This window comes from Lithobates pipiens, unplaced genomic scaffold, assembly GCF_037356315.1.
Source record: "Lithobates pipiens isolate NorthernLeopardFrog02 unplaced genomic scaffold, aLitPip1_a1.2 Scaffold_13, whole genome shotgun sequence".
In the NCBI taxonomy this organism is placed as follows: Eukaryota; Metazoa; Chordata; class Amphibia; order Anura; family Ranidae; genus Lithobates; species Lithobates pipiens.
In genome coordinates, this window is record NW_027507718.1 from 510,918,637 (window position 1) to 510,941,943 (window position 23,307).

Here is a 23,307-nt window from a genome sequence, read left to right on the forward strand (position 1 = left end):
ATTAAAATATCTGCATAAGGGTGTTTCTAGAATTTGGACAAACTTCTTATAGTATACATTAGTTAACCCATCGGGTCCTGGGCTTTTCCCCCTCGGTAAATTCTCTATTGCTTTTCTTATTTCCTCTTTAGTTATTGGTTCTTCTAGTTTTTCTATTATCCTATGGGGGAGCTTTGGTATTGTAGAGCTGCTAATATAATCTCTCATCTCTTCTATCCTCCCACTATCTTCCGCCTGCCTCTGAATGGGTTGGATATCATATAGATTCTTATAGAATTGTTGAAATTCCATCGCTATTATTTTCGTATCCTTTACTTGTTTATTATTCACTCTTATCTCATGTACATGGGATAGTTCTCTCTTTTTTTTTAGTTGTCTAGCCAATAATCGGCCGCATTTATTCCCATGTTCATAAAACCTATGCGCTAAGAATCTATGTTTATCCCTGATCCTTCTATCTAGACATTTGGAAAGCTCCTCCCTCAGAATCCCCAGCTGCCTGGCATCTCCTGGTTCACAAGTACTCTTATGTTTATTCTCTAATTCCTTTATTTTTTCCATCTGATCTTCTATCTCTTTTCTTTTTTCCCTTTTAACTCGTGTTCCATGTGCTATTAATTCTCCTCTAACTACCGCTTTGTGGGCTTCCCATACTATTTGCTCCGATATTTCCTCTGATGTATTTAAGTCAAAATATTCCACCAGTTTGTATTGGAGATCCTCTAGTATTTTTTTATCATCCAATAATGATTCGTTTAGTCTCCACGTTCGTTCCCTCTGACCCACGTGTGTAAGGGAGATTACCGCCACCACCGGGGCATGATCTGATATCGTTATTGGTTCAATGCTTACTGTTTTTACATTTCCTAGATAATATTGATCTACCAGAATCCAATCCAGCCTGGAGTAGGTATTATGACTCTTTGAATAATAACTATAGTTTTTTCTTTCTCCATTTAATGCCCTCCAACTATCTACCAAATGTGAGGCTTGAAATAATTTTTTTACATGTTTAAGTGCTCTAAATGATAATGGTGTTTTCCCTGTTGTTGTGTCTAATTTAATGTCAACAATAATATTAAAATCCCCTCCCAGTATCAAAAACCCTTCCCTAAATTTTTCTAGCTCTTTTAATGCTTTTCCCAAAAATTCAACCGTGTGTATATTTGGGGCGTATATTGAAGCAAATGTATACCCTTGTCCCTGCAGTGTTCCTTTAATAAAAAGGAACCTCCCTTCTGGATCTATATTCACCTCTATGGATGTCAGGGGGCACGTGTTCCCAAAGGCTATCGATACTCCTCTAGCTCTTGCGATGGGCGATACGGCATGGAACCACTTATTATATGGGAATAACGGTAGCCTTGGTACAGATCCTGACATAAAATGTGTTTCTTGTAAAAAGACTATATCCACAGCTTGATGATTTAATTCCTGCCATAAACGGCCCCTTTTTTGGGGTGAGCACAATCCCCTTACATTATAAGTCATTATTTTTAATGTTTTAGCCATTTCTTTGTTCTAGATAGTTATATACCATTCTTAATCCGTTACCACATATCTCGTGTTCCCCGCCTCCATGTACACCTGCAAGAAGACCTCAAAAAATATTCCATACCGACCATAACCACAACCTAACACTTTACTTAGTAAAATGTACCAACTATCGGTAGGGTGAGCCCGCTTGGTTGCTCCCTGCTCCTCCCGAGCCCTCCCCCCCTTCTGCATATTGCATTTAAATCAGTCCCTTTCCACGGGACTCACCTAATTGAGAAAAAAAAGAGAAAAAAAAAAAAACACTCAACAAAATTAAGTAGCGAGTTTGAGAACTGACCCATCCCTACCCCCCCTCCCTCCTAACTTCGCTTATTTCCATTTCTTCCTGAGTCTCTCTCTTTTTCCCTACTTCCATTCTCTTATACAAGAATATACTAGGATCTTTCCTTAGCCTTTTCCTCCCACTTGGGACCAGGGCTCGGGTCGTTGGATTAGTGTCTTAACATTAGCTATTCTCCAATCCTGGAAGTCTATAAATGGCAGTTCTAATATTTCCAAGAACTCTTTTAAATCGTCTCTAGTACGGAGTATTGCTGTTTTTCCATTCCTTGATGCTATTAGGCGAAATGGGTACCCCCATCGATACCTAATGTCTGCTGCCTGTAAGGCTTCCAACAGTGGTTTTACCATTCTTCGCTGCATTAATGTTCGACGGGCTATGTCAGGGAACAAGAGGATATGAGCTCCTTCATATTCAATTGTGGGGATGTCCCGTGCAATCCTAATTATTGTTTCCTTTATTGTATACTTATGTAATTTGCATATCACATCCCTTGGCTTGTCTTTGTTTTGAGTTCCAAAAGAGGTGACACGATGAACTCTATCCATTTCGATAAATTCGGGCGCTGCTGTTCCCATAATTTGACAGAATAGTTTTTGCACCACCATTGGCAGGTCACTGCTATGATCTTTTTCAGGTAGACCTCGTATACGTATATTCTGTCGCCGATCCCTGTTCTCATATTCATCCATTTGATCTCTGTAATTATTCATTACTTCCTCATGATATTTAATAGTATCCTGAACCTCCGCTACTGCTTGTGCCATCTCTTCTTGGGCATTTTCAATTCCTTCCATTCTATTACCTACTGCCTCCACCTCCTCCCTTAATTCCTCCACTGCTTGCTTACATGATTTCTCTACTGAAGCTATTAGCTGTTGGATATCCGCCTTCGTGGGTAGAGCTTTTATATGTTCTCTAAGGTCCCATTCTATGTTTATACTTTCTGTCTCTACCCCCTCAAAACCTCCTTTATTTTGTTCTGTCCTAGTGGGGTTTTCCAATCTCTCTTTTGCCATTTCTTTCTTAAGTATATCCGCATGAGGTCCTATGGAGTCCTGGCCTTTCACCCTTCTTTCTGTTTGCTCTTCCTCAAGTGGGTTACCCCCATTATCTGCTGTATTTCGGGTTTCCTCATCTTCGCTAGCTATTGCTATTTCCTTAGCCTTAGCCTTGGGTCTTTGTGGGTCCTGATCCTGTTCTGTTGGGATACTTTCCAATATTGAGAGTCTCTTTTTATCCCCCCTCACTCCACCATTCCTCCAGTCCTCTTTCATACCTCCTGGGGTTTGTATTCCTTCTCTCTGCCTTCCCTCCGGATCATTTCCACTTATTCTCCGCTCCTCTCTGCCTGAGGTTTGTAATCCACGGCCATACCCCATAGGCTCACTGTGGTTCAGTGTTAATGCACCTCGTCCCACCTTCGTGTGCCCGCCTGCCATCTCCAGGCTCCCCCGTCTCCCTTCTTGGTTCCGGGTTGCCAGTCGATCTCCCTTTTGCGGCATCAAATAAGCACGCAGCGCATTTGCCGAGTTCCTACTTCCGCCTGCTGCTGGTTGTAATGCTGCACGTCTGCGTGTTGTCATCCCTGCTATTTATTCTCCTCCGCTTTCTTTATTCTTTAAAATCTTTATATTCTTAATTATCTCTTTATTTCTCTATATTAAGGCTCTATCTTTTAACTCCACCAGGCTGTCTATCCGAGCTTCTATCAAGTTCTATCAAGTCCTAAGAAGTCCTAAGAAGCCCAGGTGTGCGAGGGGGGGGGGTTCTCCAGCTTGCTTCTGTTCATCAGCTTATTTCCTAGCCAGGCTATCTCTGTAGCACGGAACAGGTTCCAACATATGAGTGCATCTGGGTATATATACATGGGCTCTCCTGCTACCCAATCCCTGTGTCACTCCACTAGTATCCACGACTGTATATATACATGTTACTGCAGTCCCATATAAGCATTCAGGGTAGATCCAGTTTTTCCTCAAAGTTACAGTCCCATAATGAATGTATTAATAAATTCGCTCTCACCCTCTCTTCTGATGCTTTCCGGGTTGCTCTCTGGGGGGTCACCTCCTCCCCCGTCACTCCAGGCAGGCAGGGGGCACACAGGCTCGTTCCACCCTCAGTGCTAGCTTCGTCTCGGTGTTCCGGTCCGCTCTGCCGCTTCTCAGCAGCGCCGTCTACTCTCCCCTTCGTGTCTCCACACCAGGGAACACCAGGAAGCCTCCCGAGATCTCGCGAGGTCTTCCCCTCCTCCCGTTCAGCTTCACCGCTCCGATGCTCTGCCTTGCTCTCCGATCCCGGCTGCCGACACTCCACGCCAACGGCTGGAAGAGAGTCAGAAGGGGCGGCCGGCGGACAAAAAAAGGGGAGGAAGGTAGGGTAGTCCCCGCTTCTACGGAAGATGTCCACTAGCTCGAGATGGGGATAGCAGGTTGGGCATGTTTCTTAGCGAGACTGCTTCATAGCAAAAGCGAGGGGGGGGAGACGGCGTCCTTCGCTCGCTCACTCACTCACGCGCTCCTCGCTCCTCTCCGCCGGAAGTCCGGCATTGCTGTCCGGCATCCATTTCCAGGCTAATAGACAAGGGTTTGTCAAACAAAAAAAAAAAAAATAGGTTTTATGTATTACCTTGTTGAGATGCAGACTAGAATACTGCAATCACTGAGCAGCAAATGATATCACCTGTGATGTATTTCAGTTATATTGCAAATCTGGCCTGTTAGTGGCCCTGAGGACAGGAGTTGAGAACCATTGTCCTAGTAGAAGATAGACTGGGCAATAGTATGCAAAGTCAAGCTGCAGCAAGTAAAGCCCGAAAAATATTGGCATGCATTAAAAAGGGAATTTACTCCAATGATAAAACGATTATTCTGCCACTTCATAAAACTCTGGTACATCTGGAGTACCCTGTCCAGTTCTGGTCACCAATCCTCAGGAAAGATGTGCTGGAACTGGAGAGAGCCCAGAGAAGGGCAACAAAATTGATAAGAGGACTGGAGGACCTCACGAGGAAGAAGAGACGCTTGAGAAGGGGACATGATAGCGATATACAAATATTTCAATGGTGATCCCAGTGTAGGAAGAAAACTATTCAGTCTCGGGGAGTGTAGGACGCGGGGACACACAATGAGATTGGAGAAGTGGTTTTAACCTTTAAGCTGTGTAGGTTTTTCGCGGTCAGGGCGATAAGGATGTGGAACTCGGTGGTGTTTTTCAGGAAGTATTGCTAGTTTTAAAAGACTCTTGGATGTGCATCTTGGTAAACACAATATACAGGGATATGCAGTGTTGGTACAAGGGGTGGGCAGAGAGGGTGCTTGCCCTGAGCGCAATGTTTGTGTGAAAAAGGGCGCTGGGAGCATCAGATGATTCTCCTGCCTGGCAGATGGAAGTGACTGTCAATCTCCTCCTCCTCTGTACTAGCCACTTCAACTATGGTTTAACTGCATGTCCTTGCTCTCCATCCCAGTGTTTAAGATAAGTTCCTTTCACTTTGCTCCTCTAATCATTTCCCCCCCCCCCCCCCCCCTCTGTCGGCTCATTTCTCCCAGTACAATCCTGCAATTAGACTCTCCTTACACTAACCTTCCTGCCCATCTCCTCATTCACCTTGTCTCTTCTCTTTTTCTTATGATCTCTGCTCTCCCCACAGCAAACCTCACTGCAGCCTCCAGATCTCAGCACTGGACATGAATATAGGCAGCCTTTCCATTACAACTTACTTTTTAGCTTTTCCTATTCTGGAACTATCCTGTGACCATCGTTCACCTTGCACATACTCTGCTCTTTAGTAACACTGCAGGAGCTCATTCACACTACTGCAGCAACTGGCTTATTTTCACACTGGAAAAGCCAGTCACTGCAATTGCATATATAGAATACAATTGTTTGTGCTCTATTTCCAGTGGAATGCAGCCCAGAGGCCATAAAATGCAGACATGCTGAACAGGCCCTTTGTGTTTTCACTCTTTCCTTATCCCTGATTACACTTTTTTTTTTTTTTTTTGTTCCTCTATTTATAATTCAAATGTTATCACCCAGGGGCCAGTTCACACTAGTAGCAGTGCAAATTTGCTGCAAATCCGCACCACATCTAATTCGCAAACCTGTTCATGCAAACTGATTACGCAGTAATAATACCCCCTCACCACCTGTCAAACACCAGCAATGATGGACACACATGGTATCGAGCCCTTTCAGGCCCCTTCCTCCCTCAGCCCCTGTTCACACTGGCGTAATGCTGGAAACCCTAAACATTGAGCACTGCTTCCCACACCGCAGACTGATTCACACTGACTTCTGCATACCACTGGGGGGTGTCAATGTTCAGTTACTGACACATCCAGATTGGATCGCAGTGTGAACTGTCAAATGGTGCAGGAATCGGATCACATAGTTGTGAGCACCCATGTGATTCAATTCCAGTGTAGACCAAAAAAAGTCCTGCACTAGTTTGATGCAAATACAATGCAATTTCAGTCATACAAACTGTATGGCTGAATTCACATCGCACAGAAGTCGCATGTGATGTGCACAGCAATGCAGTGCAAATTACATGCAATGTCTGGCATCAAACCAGTGTGAACCCAACCTTCCATGCACCTTCAGAGCCCAGCTTCCCAAACCCACTGCAATAGTTGCCAGTCAGTCCCCCCTTGAACTGATAGTGACACTGCAGCATTTTTTTTGCATTAATTGCACCACGAATGAAAGGCCATTATTTATTTTTGGTGATACCACTGACGCAGGGACATTTTTGTCTTTGCCACTGTTAGACCAATATTTGTGCATCCATTTTAAACTCCACATTGCATACATTGGCCTCGATCTCTCCTCCATGGGGGGGGGGGGGGGGGGGATATTGGGGTAGTAGTAGTAGTAGTAGTAGTAGTAGTAGTAGTAGTAGTAGTAGTGGTAGTGGTAGTGGTAGTGGTAGTGGTAGTAGTAGTAGTAGTAGTAGTAGTAGTGGTGGTGGGGGGACGCAGTTTTCAAACTTCTCCCTGGGCACTGGATGACCTTGTCCCGGCACTGGGGGATATGGGAAATCATTATCTACATTAACAAACATTCACAAATTACTCAGATTGGACTGGATAGACTAGTGTTTTTATTCAACCTTAAAAGCTATGAAACTATGATACATTTGCATATAGGAAGTGGGAACTGAAGGAAACGTTGCATTTCTTTATTTCCTGGTCAGCAGTAAATAGGTTTGTGAGCCTAGAATCAAGGCTTTGCCTCAAGTGGAATGAGATTTCTGAAACTGGTTTTCTCCCTTCTCGAGGTTGTTGCTTTTTGGGTACATCAAAAACATGGTTGGCCTTAAATGCGTTTGGTGTGCAGATCCTTTCCTTCGGACAAGTCTTGGGGAACAGGCACCTCTGAATGGTCTCATATGGCAAATTAAGCTGGGAGGGGAAGACTTGACCTTGAACTGTTTTGATTTGTGGCTGACCATGCTCATCTTTGTCAAGTGTAATTACATTACTTAAGTCCGGCCCGGTGACATCTTTAGGGTCAATGCCCAGCCGCAGTGTATGAATTCGGTAAATATCTGTGACTGGAGGCATTGTTGGATTATAACTTGGATTCCATTGGCAGGCCGACTTTACTCCAGAATGCTCTCCACCACCTTCACGTAACTTGGTTCCTTCCTCTTCATCATATATAGACATGGCCTTTGTCCTTTTCTTCTTAGTATCCTTCTCTGAACTCTTAGAGATGAAGGACTTTTTCTTATGTTGCTCCTTCTCAGGTAATAGCTTACAAGACATTCGGTCCAATTTGGATTTTGGTAGGACTCCACTTTTTATAGAAATACCTATTGCTTTTTCTGGTGGTTTCTGGGTCTCTGTACCGTTACAAAAACAGGTCTGCTGAGGGATTAGGTGACTTTTCTGAAACAGAAGTGACAATCGTTTAATAGGTTTACATTTTGCTATTTGTTAGCTGATTAGAATATTTTGCAACTGTACCACCCTCCTAGGTAGGTGTAATATAGTTTTTGTTCTGCTTAACAGGAGAATTGCTAGGTACATTTGCGTAGCTCTGCTTCACAGAGAGCTGTGATTGGCTGCGGTTTGGTTCTGTCTCTGGCCTCCTCTGTATCCAAGAAACAGATGCATAGATGGCCACTTTGGAGAACACAGCATGAAAATGAATGTTGCTCAAGTCAGTCCCAGGGAGGGAGACCCCAGGGCAGGGATCTTCAAACGTTTGAAGCAAAGGGCCAGTTTACCACCCTTTAAACCTTGGGGGGGGGTGGGTGGGGGGCCGGACTCTTGTCAGAGGCTTGGTGGTCAATGGGAGTAAATAATTGGTGTCAGTGGGGTGAATAGTGCCCCATTTGTGGTGTCAGTGGGAGAATTGGTTCCCCATCTCTGGTGTCAGCGGGAGTAATATTGCCCCATCTTTGGTGTCAGTGGGAGGAATAGTGCCCCAAGGGCCAGATAAAGGCAGGCAAAGGGCCACATTTGGCCTGTGGGCTACAGTTAGGAGACTCCTGCTCTAGAGGATGTTGGGAGTGGATATTTATTATTTGAATGCACTGAGCATGAGATTTTTTGCCAGGAGTGGATTGCTCCAGCTAGGGGGAGAGGCTGTTGCTTCCCCTGGCACATGCTGCAATGTGGCCTCAGGTGGGCGACCTGAGGGCCTGAAGTTAGTGAGAATGATCCTGTTTCTACTAAAAGCTGACTGATGGGCTGTCTGCTGAAGATCTGGTCTGATATCACTGGAGGAAAGTGTCACTTGGAAGTTGGAAGGAGATTACCAGCTTTCCCTGGGCATTTTGTGAGTACAGACTGCTGAAAGATCTTTGAGACTTTTGGGCTGCTGCCACCCCTCTTGTGCTAGAAGATCGGCTGTGTGTTTTCTAAAGGGGACACTGGCTAGTGTCCTGAAGAGCTTGTTCAACGGTTGCTACTGCATAGAATTTTGCTTAGTTCTACTACTACTACTGGACTGCCAAGCAGTCAACCGGAACTGGCTTGTACCTGAGGAGCTTTTCCCTTCTACTACTACTGCTAAGGGACTTTGCTCACTCATGAAACTACTTTCCTACTTCTAAGGAGAATTCTGCTATCTGCTAGCAAGGACTTCACCAGAGGTTAACTGAGAGATCAATTAGATGTCCTCAAGTGTGAATAGTTCTATTTCTTGGAGTAACCCACTAAATCCCCCTATCCAAGTTCTCCAAAAATAAAACATCAAAAACAAAACTCCTCAATTGGTCATTGAAGACAATGAGGGGAAGTGTGTGTGTGCACTTGGCTGTGTGAATCTGCAGGTGAAGGTAAAGAAATGCACCAATACGCCATTAGTGTTGGCAATAGCCAACAAGATGTCAGAGGAGCTATCAGATGCTTGTGACGAAGGAGCCAATTAGAGACCTAGTCTCCGAAACGCATCCCTAATTAGCTCCTTCATCACAGGCATCTGATAGCTCCTCTGACAGCTTTTCATCCTTGTGGAGGCTTCTGCATGGATCTCTGTAGCAGACCTGTCATCTCAACGGCTCCAGCCCTGCACAGATTCCCCACTGATGATTGTTCTGGAGATTGTTACATACTTATTCCTTATAGACGTTTGTGAATAAATCTTTTTGTTGGCTTTTTATTTTGTTACATAATAAAAACATATTACTCTATTGGCAGATTGGTGCCTCTCTTTTCCCCTACCCTCTTCTTTTGCAGTGTTTGGGTTCCCAGCCCGCTCTGAGAGGCAGCCTTCATATTCCCAACAGTGTTAGTCACAGATTTTTTATTTTTATATTCCCAAGCTTTTACCTTCGAGATATATAGGGTAGCCAGTTCCTAAATGTCTTGCAGGACAATTTCATGGGTCAGATGGTAGACGCACCAACTAGAAATAAAGCGTTCCTAGATCTACTGATTACCAACAGGATGTGGAAATACGGGGCAATTTAGAAAACAGTAATTACAGATTAATTGGCTTCATTATAAATCACACAAATAGGAAACATAAGAGGAATACAAAGACCCTGAATTTCAAAAGAGCCAACTTCCCTAAACTATGAACCTTGCTAGAAGGCATAAATTAGGATAAAATCTTGGGAACAAAAAACACGGGGGAGAAATGGGTTCACTTTAAGAGCATATTAACTGGTTCCTAACCAGCTCACACAGATATACTGCGGCAGAATGGCTCTCCTGGGTAAAACCTAGTAGGACACATCCTTTTTCAGCCACGCGATTCGCGTGGCCGGTGGCCGAGCGCCAGCACGGGGATTTGTGTGTGTAAACACACAAATCCCTGTGCTGTCAGAGGAGAGGAGACATGTTGTTTGTTCCTAGTAAGTAGGAACTCTGGTCAGGAAGGGGGTAAAATCTTCCGGGGCTGAAGTGATTAAATAAGAGCATTAGCCAATGCATCCCATTGGGTAATACATTTAAGAGAGCGAACAAAAGTCCTATATGGCTTAACTCCAATATACAGTAAAAATGCATATAAAAGCAAAGAAGAAGGCCTTCAAAAAATACAAGGTTGAAGGATTATCATCAGCATTCAGAATTTATAAAGAATGCAACAATAAATGTAAGGGTGCAATTAGGGCGGCTAAGATAGAACATGAAAGACACGTAGAGGAGGAGAGAAAAAAATCCCAAGAAAATCTTTAAGTGTATAAACAGTAAAAAAGGAGGAGAGAACATATTGGTCCCATAAAGTATGAGGAAGGACACCTGGTTACAAAGGATGGGGAGATGGTGAAGGTTTTGCATTTATTCTTCTCCTCAGTCTTCATGAGGGAATCGGGGGGGGCTTTAGTAACCAAAATTGCAGTGTTTATCCTCATGACACATCACAGGAAGCACCCTCATGGCCAACAGAGGTCAGAATTAGAATTAGACTTTGGGAACTTAACATTAATATATCACCGGGACCGGATGGCTTGCATCCAAGGGTACTTAGGGAACTCAGTCAAGTAATTGCCAGAACATTGTTCCTAATTTATACTGACAGTCTACTGACTGTAATGGTTACCAGCAGATTGGAGAAAAGCCAATGTAGCACCAATATTTAAAAAGGGCACAAGATACATCCCTGGGAATTACAGACCAATTAGCCTAACATCAATAGTATGCAAGCTTTTGGAGGGGATGATAAAGGACTATATACAAGATTTTAGTAATGAAAACGGTATCATTAGCAGTAATCAGCATGGACTCAAGAAGAATCGTTCTTGCCAAACCAATCTATTAACCTTCTATGAAGAGGTGAGTTGCTAGACGATAATGAAAGGCCCATAGATGTGGTGTATCTGGATTTTGCAAAAGCATTTGACACAGTTGCCCATAAACATTTAGAAGGGGGAGAACCTCTGGGGAGAGTTAGGATGGAAAAGGACCTGGGGGTCCTAGTAGATGATAGGCTCAGCAATGGTATGCAATGCCAACCTGCTGCTAACAAAGCAAACAGAATATTGGCATGCATTAAAAAAATTATTTTTTTAATGCGATTGCAGTCCCATTATAAGTCAATGCAAGTGTAGCGGGCAATCTGACACTAACGCTGGGGGAAACTGACACTGATGTCACCAGTGACAGTGATCAGTGATAAAACAGTACACTGTCACTGTACTAATGACACTGGGTTGGAAGGGGTTAACATCTAGGGTGATCAAAAGGTTAAATGTGTGCCAATTATGTGTAATATGTGTGATGTGTGCTGCTTTTACTCATAGAAGAATGAGAAACAGAGAGATCAGCCTCTCTATACAGAGCTCTGTGTTGCATGTTATCACAGGGCTCTGAGCTGTGATTGGATACAGCGAATCAGCAGGTCTCAGCTGTGATTTATTGGCCAGGACTTTCTGACAATTACAGCAGGTGCCGACCAGGGCGTGGTCATGTGCATGCCCTAGACCCAGAAATAGGCAGTGATGTACAGGTATACTGCTTTGCCTACACCATCCGCAGTACATTGCAGGCAGGCAGTCAGGAAGTGGTTAATGTGAAAACTTTTTTTAAGGAGGAATGACTTTAGGGGGTAACATAAAAAACAGTTTTACTTACCTTATTTCTTATTCCTCTTCTCTCCGATACCCAGAGTAGTGGACAGCCATTTGTGTCGTTACCTACAGTGCACATTAGGTCATATACTTATCTTTCTCCTGGCTTTCCCCTCCAGCGATGTGCAGTGGTGTCTTTTGGTGAAATTCGATAGTGCCTACTGCTTCCATGGGATCTTGTTGGCAGGATGATGACGTCACCCCCTGAACCACGGAAGTCAGAGGAGAGGTAAGTATTTTGTCTATCTTTGTTCCCCCTACAGTTATTTTTTTTCAGCGTATGCTGGGCTTTAGAAAAGGTGGGACTTGCAAAGTGGACCTTCAACAGAGTGCAAGCAAGACAACACAACGCAAGGAACAAATCTCAAGCACTCACCGCCATTTTTAGCAGAGCCTCTTGGTCCATTTCTAGAATGTTTCTTTTCAACTTTTCCATCTTTTTCAGCTCCTGGGCACGTTCCTCTTTGTCTTTATTCCACATGGCATTGTGGAGGTACCTGAAATACAGAAGACAACTGGCTTACGAATGGAGAATCAAGGGTATATGTTTATTAATAGAACTTCCCTGCCAGTGTGTGTGGAAACCAATAATAAGTGTTAAGACAAATATTTGTTTTAGTCATCGCAGGGCCTGGTAGATGAATGAGTGTTCATAAATGAATGCTCTACTTGGCTGGTTCCAGCTGGAGATAACAAATGAGCTTCAAGCTGCAACTCAGTCCTGTAGAAACCAACATCCCCTTCAGAAACAGCAACATTGCTGTCAGTGAGTCTTGTAGCACAGGTAGGAATGAAGTTTTGAACCTGAATACTGTAGATTTATTTTAGCTCACAGGACCTACCTGGCACAAGCACGGTGGCACCAAATCTTACACAAGTCGATGGGTTGGTTGCCCTGCAAGTCCTCGGCATGTACATCTGCTCCATTTTCAACCAAAATGGCCAAACAGTCCTTCAATCCTTCTCTGGCTGCCTGGTGCAGAGGGGTCACCTTGCTCTCGCTTTGTCTAGAATCAATAAGTAGGATAAATATGTTTACCGCTTGATGACTAGACACATGGTGGGAATTGTTATTTTCCGTCAGCAGATATTTTAAGTAGGCATCAGGGAAAGCTTTAACCACTTGCCGACCACATAACCAGGTTTTATGGCTGAAAGGTGGCTCTCGTGTGCTGCATCATGTACCTAGTAGGGATGGGCTGAACAGACCCCTGTTCAGTTCGCACCAGAACACAAGAACATCGTGAAAGTTCGGACCTGAATAACGAACCCCATTAAAGTCAGTGGGACCCGAGCATCAAAAATCAAAAGTGCCCATTTTGAAGGCTTATATGCAAGTAATTGGCCATACAATGGTTATAGGGGTCCAGGTCCTGTCCTGGGGGACATGTATCAATAAAAAAAAGTTTGTGAAAAATGTAATTTTTGAATGAGCAGTGATTTTTTTGATTTTTAAAGTGAAAGCATAAAAATGAAAAATTCCTTACAATATAGTGCCTGGGGGTCCCCTTAGTCTACCTGTAAAGTGTCAGATCTGTACCATGCCTAGAATCTGCTGCAGCAATAATTGCATTAATAAAGCCAACAAAAAAAATATGACGTTTTCCCTGCAAGCTGCCTTTATTTTGCTCAGCAACAGCTGGGGAGCCAGTGTGGATGATGAGGTCACAATGTAGTGCGCTGGGAACAAGATTAGAGATTTTTTGGATACATTCTGGTGTCACTTTGACTTTGTATAGAAGTAACGAGTGCGTAAAAATTGGTCTTAGTGTGTCGGTGGCGCCTTCCCACCGTAACCCTATAGAGGTGATCTTGATGAAAGCAAGAATTGGCCGTGCTGTAAAAAATTGAAATGATATGCACCTGTCAAACAGATGCAGAAAATTACTCTTTGGGTGTCAAGGACATCTTCCCACCGTAAACCTATAGATCAGGGGTCTCAAATTGGTGGCCCTCCAGCTGTTGGGAAACTACAAGTCCTTTGAGGAATTGCAAGGCTGACAGTTACAAGTATGACTCCCACAGGCAGAGGCATGATGGGACTTGTAGTTTCCCCAACAGCTAGAGGGCCGCCAGTTTGAGACCCCCGCTATAGAGCTACTCTTGACGAAAGCAAGAATTGGCCTTGCTGTAACAAATTGCAATGATATGCACTTGTCAAACAGGTGCTGAAAAATTGGTCTTTGGGTGTTAATTGTGCCCATGAAACCTATACCAAAAGCAAGAACCTATACCTATACCAAAACCTATACCGAAAGCAAAAACATAAACCTATACCAAAAGCAAGTGCCTGACGCTGTGGTCAAATAACTCAGCTGACTCCTCAATGGCTGATGCTGGGGCTATGGTAGGAATAGATGTGGACAAGGAGGCAGGTTTATCCACTCTGACAACTGAAGGGGACTGCACACTTGTCTCTGCTTGCTTGACAGAGGATGAGGAGGATGAGGAAGGTTTAGTAAGCACGTCCACCACCTCCTCTGCATGCTGTGGCTGGATAGCACAGGCAAACTCACTAAACAGAGGAAATGATACCCTGTCTGAGGACTGACCACCATGTCCACCTTTGCCTGTGGAGACATTTGTTGCTGGCACCCTTACAGTGCCAAGGAAACGTCTGCCTATCCTTGTTGTCCTCCCAGACATTATTGGGAGGGAGGGGGTGGTGTTTATAAGCAAATGTAAAGAAGAAGTTGAAATCTGTACTTAGATGCACTTTAATCAATGTAAAAAGGTGTTTGGTGTACTTTAATTTGAGTAGACAAACAAGATGTTTGGGGGGCACACACTAAAAGATGTATTAAAGATGGTGCAGCCATAAGACCATACAACAGAACAAAATATTACAGTGCAGACATGCAAAAAGACATTTACCTCCAGCAAGGCTTATTTAAAACACCGAGACATTTTCAAAAAACATTATCAAAAAATATGGGGATTTGGTCACACCATATTGCTATATGGTGCTTAAGCCCACTTACTGCGACAACGTACCCCATGATTAGTGGGTCCTACACTATCCATAGACTGGGAGATCCTGCTTCTCAGAACCATGGGAGCCATACACTCCTCTATATGGGAGAACTAAAAGACTCCATTAGGGATGAGCTTCGAGTTCGAGTCGAACTCATGTTCTACTCGAACATTGCCTGTTCGCCTGTTCAGCGAACAGTGAACAATTTGGGCTGTTCGCAGCAAATTCGAAAAGCCGGAACACCCTATACAAGTCTATGGGAGAAATCTAAAGTGCTAATTTTAAAGGGTAATATGCAGGTTACTGTCCTAAAAAGTGTTTGGGGACCTGGGTCCTGCCCCAGGGGACATGGATCAATGCAAAAAAAAGTTTTAAAAACGGCCGTTTTTTTCAGGAGCAGTGATTTTAATAATGATTAAAGTGAAACAATAAAAGTGTAATATTCCTTTAAATTTCATAGCTGGGGGGTATCTATAGTATGCCTGTGAAGGGGCGCATGTTTCTGGTGCTTAGAACTGTCCCTGCACAAAGTGTCATTTGTGCAGGAAAAAAAGTCTTTTAAAATCACTTGCGGCTAAATTGTCGGGTCCCGTAATACAGAGAACACTCAATGAGTGTTCTCTGTATTAGCCGACAATTCATTCATTCATTGATAAAAAAAAAAAGCGTGGGGGTTCCCCTAAATTCAATTACCAGGCCCTTCAGGTCTGACATGGATATTAAGGGGAACCCCGTGTCAAAAAAAAAAAAAAATTGACGTGGGGGTCCCCCTAAATATCCATAACCAGACCCTTCAGGTCTGATATGGATATTAAGGGGAACCCCGCATCAAATTTAAAAAAAAATTGACGTGGGGGTCCCCCTAAAAATCCATATCAGACCCTTTATCCGAGCACGCAACCTGGCAGGCCGCAGGAAAAGAGGGGGGGACGAGAGAGCGGCCCCCCCTCCCTCCTGAACCGTACCAGGCCACATACCCTCAACATTGGGAGGATGCTTTGGGGGTCTGTGACCCCTCAAAGCACCTTGTCCCCATGTTGATGAGGACAAGGGCCTCAACCTCACAACCCTGGCCGTTGGTTGTGAGGGTCTGCGGGCGGGGGGCTTATCAGAATCTGGAAGCCCCCTTTAACAAGGGGACCCCCAGATCCCGGCCCCCCCCCTGTTTGAAATGGTAAGGGGGTACAAAAGTACCCCTACCATTTCACAAAGAAAGTGTCAAAATGGTTAAATAAGACAAACACACTTTTGAAAAATTCCTTTATTAAAAATAAAAAAAATAAAAAAAAGATTCCAGCGGTGCTAATCCACTCTTGCTATCCAGCGACGGGTCTCCGGGGTCCAGCGACGGATGATCATATCCAGCGACGGGGGATCTCTCAGTCCAGCGCTGTCCATACATCCGTCTTCTGTCTCCACTCCGGAGACACTGCAGAGATCCCAGCGCTGACGTTTCTTATATTAGGAGGGTGGGGCCACCCGTCACCTGACCCCGCCCCTCTGACGCTGGAGAGGGAAGCCAGGGGTTCCCCAGTGACGTGTGGGTGACCCCGCCCCCTCTGATGTAACGGAAACCTGCGTTACATCAGAGGGGGCGGGGTCACCCACACGTCACTGGGGAACCCCTGGCTTTCCTCTCCAGCGTCAGAGGGGCGGGGTCAGGTGACGGGTGGCCCCGCCCTCCTAATATAAGAATTGTCAGCGCTGGGATCTCTGCAGTGTCTCCGGAGTGGAGACAGAAGAAGGATGTATGGACAGCGCTGGACTGAGATATCCCCCGTCGCTGGATATGATCATCCATCGCTGGACCCCGGAGACCCATCGCTGGATAGCAAGAGTGGATTAGCACCGCTGGAATCTTTTTTTTATTTTTTTTATTTTTAATAAAGGAATTTTTCAAAAGTATGTTTGTCTTATTTAACCATTTTGACACTTTCTTTGTGAAATGGTAGGGGTACTTTTGTACCCCCCTTACCATTTCAAACAGGGGGGGCGGGATCTGGGGGTCTCCCTGTTAAAGAGGGCTTCCAGATTCTGATAAGCCCCCCGCCCGCAGACCCTCACAACCAACGGCCAGGGTTGTGAGGATGAGGCCCTTGTCCTCATCAACATGGGGACAAGGTGCTTTGAGGGGTCACAGACCCCCAAAGCATCCTCCCAATGTTGAGGGTATGTGGCCTGGTACGGTTCAGGAGGGAGGGGGGGCCGCTCTCTCGTCCCCCCCTCTTTTCCTGCGGCCTGCCAGGTTGCGTGCTCGGATAAAGGGTCTGATATGGATTTTTAGGGGGACCCCCACGTCAATTTTTTTTTAATTTGATGCGGGGTTCCCCTTAATATCCATATCAGACCTGAAGGGTCTGGTTATGGATATTTAGGGGGACCCCCACGTCAATTTTTTTTTAAAATTTGACATGGGGTTCCCCTTAATATCCATGTCAGACCTGAAGGGCCTGGTAATTGAATTTAGGGGAACCCCCACGCTTTTTTTTTTTTTTTAATCAATGAATGAATGAATTGTCGGCTAATACAGAGAACACTCATTGAGTGTTCTCTGTATTACGGGACCCGACAATTTAGCCGCAAGTGATTTTAAAAGACTTTTTTTCCTGCACAAATGACACTTTGTGCAGGGACAGTTCTAAGCACCAGAAACATGCGCCCCTTCACAGGCATACTATAGATACCCCCCAGCTACGAAATTTAAAGGAATATTACACTTTTATTGTTTCACTTTAATCATTATTAAAATCACTGCTCCTGAAAAAACGTCCGTTTTTAAAACTTTTTTTTTCATTTAAAATAAGCACTTTAGATTGTGAACGTTCGAGTCCCATAGACTTTAATAGGGTTCTAAAGTTTAGGTCTGTTCGCAGGTTCTGGTGCGAACCGAACAGGGGGGTGTTCGGCTCATCCCTAGACTCCATCTATAACACAGGTGGACACTAATGAGAGGCTCTGATGAAGGAGTGGGGTGCTTCGCGCCCAAAAGGATTTGGTCAGAATACATACAGTAGACAAACAAGATATTTGAGTACTCACACTACACAGACACACTCCATGGATACACTATAATATACTGCAATATAATGCGCCAAACTTACAGTGACGCACAGAACTACGGGGGTTATTTACGAAAGGCAAATCCACTTTGCACTGCAAGTGCACTTGGAAGTGCAGTCACTCTAAATCTAAGGGGTAGATCTGAAATGTGTGGAAGCTCTGCTGATTTTATCTTCCAATCATGTGCAAGCTAAAATGCTGTTTTTTATTTTCCTTGCATGTCCCCCTCGGATCTACAGCGACTTTACTTCCAAGTGCACTTTCAGTGCACTTTCAAGTGCGCTTGCAGTGCAAAGTAGATTTTCCTTTAGTAAATAACCCCCAAAATGTAGTTAAACTGGCAGTAATGCAAGCAAAACAATATGGCGCTAAACTGGCAGTAACACACACATAGAACTATGTTGCCCTAAACTGGCAGTAACGCACATAGAACTATATGCAATTAAATTGGCAGTAACGCACACAAAATTATATGGCGTTAACACTACAGTGAAACTATCTGAGCTGTCCCTACTCCACACCAATTTATGTATGAATGACACGGTCTCACTACACTACAGTGAAACTATCTGAGCTGTCCCTACTCTAGCTGCACACTATGCAAAGCTGAATGTTGGTCCTCCTCACTACACTCACACTATCTCTAGACTGACACTAAACTAATATTCTATACTGACAATTGAAGAAAAATAGCACAGTATAGCACACTAACTAACTGAACAGAGCCCTCTTCTATCTCTCTCCATGCCAAAATCACACTGAAAACGGCTGCCATTGAAAGAATACTTTTATACTGTGGGGCAGGAATGAGCCATGATTGGATAAAGTCATGATGACAGTGTCCAATCATAACTCCCGGCAGTGCTCTGTGCCCTGATTTTCTGAAGCTTTCACTACTTCAGCCAATCAGGGAGGTGCAATGTACTGTTCAGCGCCACAACGCATTGTGGTCGTTTTCGGGGGGCAAACAATCGATCGAACAACCCGTTTGCTCGGATGTTCACCGAAAACCCGAATAGCAAAAGTTCAGCCCGAACTTATGCTCAGGCAAAACTGTTCGCCCATCCCTGGTACCAAGCATGTGATCTAGTACTTCTAGCTAGGTAGCACCCAATAGCCGATTGAAAAATGGGCTTGGGTGAGGACACCGCTGGTTTCCTGGACAGGTAAGTTTCCTAATAATAAAAGTCAGCAGCTACAGTATTTGTGGCATACTGACATACTGGGGCAGGGAGCACCAGAGGATGGGAGAGGCTCTGGAGAAGTCCTGAAGGCGAGCATGTGAGGAGGTAACAAGGGAGCTAGAGAGCAGGAGGTCCTGTGAGGAGCGGAGGGGACGATTTGGGTGATATCTGCAGATGAGGTTGGTGATGTAGCTGGGGGCGATGTTGTGGATGGCCTTGTATGTTGTGGTTAGTATTTTGAATTTTATACTATGTGGTAGGGCAAGCCATTGAAGAGATTGGCAGCAGTCATGGATCGGTTAGTAATGTATAATCATGTAGAACACTGGTTTGTATAGAGTATGGATGTGAATTTTAAGGCACTCAATTGTAACAAAATATAGATAAAACAATCTTAGTTTATTATACAAATAATTCAAATTCAAAACAGTAAAGACATAGTAATTTCCAATAAAAAATAGTAGTCAACCACAAATATAAGTAGTTTGTAATGATAACCACTACATATAAAGAGTACATATAAATGATGAAGATTGTAGCTGTGATTGGAAATGAAATGGGCTGTACTCTTTGAAGTGGCTATCATTACAATCTACATACTGTATATTGGTGGTTGACTACTAATTTTAATTATTTGTATTATTGTTATTGTATTATTATTATTATTGTTTTATCAATATTTTGTTAAACTTGAGTGCCTGAAAAGTCCCATCCATACTCTATACAAACTAGAGTTCTAATTAGATGTTCCACTTCTACATTTTGGGTACGGAGATATCATTGGGGGTTAGCTGTCTCTTCCCATATTTTGCAGCTGACCCCCTAATGACATGAACGCTCATTATACGGGGAGGGGGCAGCTGTAACCACCAGCAAAAGACAGCTAGCCCCCCCATTGGTGCAATGCAGCACATGTGCAGTAGAATATGCCAAGGTCCCCTGAGATGCATGACATGGTATCCCAGGAGGCTGTGAGCAAGTGAAACGTCTTTCACAATTACAGGAGAATACAGGAAGTGTGGGAAGGGTTCCCAAAAATAAGGTAATGTAAAAAAAAAAAAGGGATAAGGGGAGATGGCGAAAAGGCGAAGGGTCAGGTAGCAAGGTAACGGTTTTCAATCTTCAAGTAACATCTTACAATCTGTAAAGGGGGGGGCAGGCTCAACTGGTGGGGCAGTGGAATCCATGTATGAGACAGGGACACCGGGGAACAGGCCAGGCAAGTTTGTCCTGCACTTTAAAGTGGGATTCCACTCTTTTTTTATTTTTTTCTTACCTGTCTCACTGGTGGGCGAGTGCTACCTTCGATTGGCATCCACGTCCGGCGTTTATTTGACCCCCGGCGCGACGAATCTTTTCCTCAGGATGACTTATAAAAACCTGCTCTGGGGTTTTCCATTTTAACTGTGGGCGTCTGAAGCCCACAGGCATTTACTTCCTGGTATATGATGACGTCTGGCTCCCAGCATGCTCCGCTCCATCTTGCACATGCTCAGTGAGAGCAGTGACAAGGAAAGAAAAACTTTCATTGTCCCCCATGGATTCTTGGGAAATTTCCCAGGGACCATTGCGAGGACGATAGCCACGCCTACTCCCACGGGAGGACAACCCGGAAGTCAGCTTAAACATCAGAAATAAAAGGTAAGTAAATAATATTTTTTTTTTTCAGGGTTCGTTTAGGTAAGTATGCTATCTGTTGATTTTAATAACATGAACTTTCATTTTTAGGTACCAAACCACTTTAACCTCTTTACGCCACAATAATGCCGCGTACACACGATCGAATTGTCCGGTGGAATTGGTCCAGCAAACAATCTGCCGGACTTTATAACGAACGGACTTGGCCACACACGGACACTCCGAAAGTCAGACGATTTCTAACGCAATGATGTACAGCACGTACAAAGGGACTACAAAAAGGAAGTTCATTAGCCAGTAGCCAATATCTTCCTTCTCGTACTTGCTTCTGAGCATGCGTCATTCTTATGCCCCGTACACACGAGAGGAATTAAGTCTGACAGACCTCCAAAGGAGTTCCGCCGGAGTTCCGCTGGAGTTCCGACGGAGTTCTGGCGGACTTTTCGACCGAACGGACTTGACCACACACCATCACACCAAACTCCGACGGAGTCGAACGTGATGACGTACGACTGGATTCGACGTAGGAAGTTCATAGACAGTAGCCAATAGCTGCCCTAGCGTCGGTTTTAGTCCGTCGGAGTAGCACACACACGAGCGGATTTTTCAAAGGGGACCGGGTCCGGCGGAGTTCCGTCGGGAAAATTTAAAGCATGCTTCATTTCTAAAGTCCGTCAGACTTTAGCTTCGCTAAAGTCCGTTGCAGCCCACACACGATCGGATAGTCCGCCGGACTCAGTCCGTCGGAGTTTGGATGTCGAAAAGTCCGCTCGTGTGTACGGGGCATTAGTCCGCCAGACTAGCACACTGACGAATGGATTGTCCGCTGAAAGCCAAGTCCGGCGGACAAATTTTGAGTCAAAACTACGATCGAATTATCCGGCGTACTGTGGTCCGGTGGGCTGAGTCTGCCGGACAATGCGATCGTGTGTACGCGGCATATCATATACAGTGCCTTGAATAAGTAATCATAACCCTTGAAATTTTCCACATTTTGTCATGTTACAATCAAAAACGTAAATGTATTTTTGGGGATTTTATGTGATAGACCAACACAAAGTGGCACAAAAGTGTGAAGTGAAAGGAACATGAGAAATGGTTCTCAAATTTTTTTACAAGTAAATATCTGAAAAGTGTGTTGCATATTTCTATTCAACCCCCTTTACTCTGATACCCCTAACTAAAATCTAGTGGAACCAATTGCCTTCAGAAGTCACGTAATTAGTAAATAGAGTCCACCTGTGTGTAATTTCATCTCAGTATAAATACAGCTGTTCTGTGGAGCCCTCAGAGTTTTGTTAGAGAACCTTAGTAAACAAAAAGCACCATGAAGGCCACGGAACACACCAGACAGTTTAAGTTTAAAGCAGGGTTAGGTTATAAAAAAATCTGCCAAGCTTTGAACATCTCATGGAGCTCTGTTCAATCCATCATCCGAATATGGAAAGAGTATGGCACAACTGCAAACCTACCAAGACATGACCGTCCACCTAAACTGGCAGGCCTGGGCAAGGAGAGCATTCATCAGAGAAGCAGCCAAGAGGCCCTGCAGAGATCCACAGCTCAGGTGGGAGAATCTGTCTACAGGACAACTATTAGTCGTGCTCTCCACAAATTTGGCCTTTATGGAAGAGTGACAAGAAGAAAGCCATTGTTGAAAGAAAGCCATAAGGGCCGGTTCACACTGCGACGCGAGGCGAGGCGACACGGCTCGCCTCGCCTCGCTCCCGCAAGTCGCCCCCATTCAGTGCTATGGAACCGTTCTGAGAGGAGCGACTCGAGTCGCTCCGACTCAGAAAAAAGGTTCCTGTACTACTTCGGGGCGACTTCGGGGGCGACTTGCATTGACTTCTATGCAGAAGTCCTCTGCAAGTCGCCGCTGAGGTCCGTGCAGGTCGTGGCGAGGCAAGTCGGAGACGCCTCGCCGCGCATCGCTGTGTGAACCGGCCCTTAGAAGTCCCGTTTGCAGTTTGCAAGAAGCCATGTGGGGGACACTGAAAACATGTGGAAGAAGGTGCTCTGGTCAGATGAGACCAAAATCGAACTTTTTGGCCTAAAAGCAAAACGCATTGCGTGGCGGAAAACTAACACTGCACATCACCCTGAACACACCATCCCCACCGTGAAACATGGTGGGGACAGCATTGTGTTGTGGGGAAGCAGAGCTTGAGCAATTTTGCAAAGAAGAATGGGCAAAAATATCACTCTCTAGATGTGCAAAGCTGGTAGAGACATCCCCAAAAAGACTTGAAGCTGTAATTGCAGTGAAAGGTGGTTCTACAGAGTATTGACTCCGGGGGGCAGAATACAAATGCACGCCACACTTTTCATATATTTTTTTTTTAAATGTGAAAACCATTTATCATTTTCCTTTCACTTCACAATTATGTGCCACTTTGTGCTGTTCTATCACATAAAATTCCAATAAAATACATTCACATTTTTGGTTGTAACATGCCCACCCCCCCCCCCCCCCCCCACAAGGCATTAAATCTTTTAAAGGGGATGCCAGGACAGGTGGATAGGGGTTAATTCACAGGCGGTAAACAAACAGTGCAGGAGGACTTTCCATAGCAAGTCCATA

The 23,307-nt window shown here is 44.5% G+C and overlaps 1 protein-coding gene across 1 annotated transcript in view; it reads right to left on the reverse strand.

Moving 5' to 3' along the window:
• Positions 1–6,921: 6,921 nt before the first annotated feature.
• ANKRD53 (ankyrin repeat domain 53) overlaps positions 6,922–23,307 on the reverse strand; it is a 29,401-nt gene continuing 13,015 nt past the window's right edge. Inside the window, exons 4-6 of the mRNA XM_077478053.1 lie at positions 12,710–12,874; positions 12,244–12,364; positions 6,922–7,734 (exon numbers count right to left, since the gene is read on the reverse strand). Coding sequence (XP_077334179.1) covers positions 6,970–7,734; positions 12,244–12,364; positions 12,710–12,874 — 1,051 coding nt within the window. The 3' untranslated portion in view covers positions 6,922–6,969. The remainder of the gene's footprint in view (positions 7,735–12,243; positions 12,365–12,709; positions 12,875–23,307) is intronic.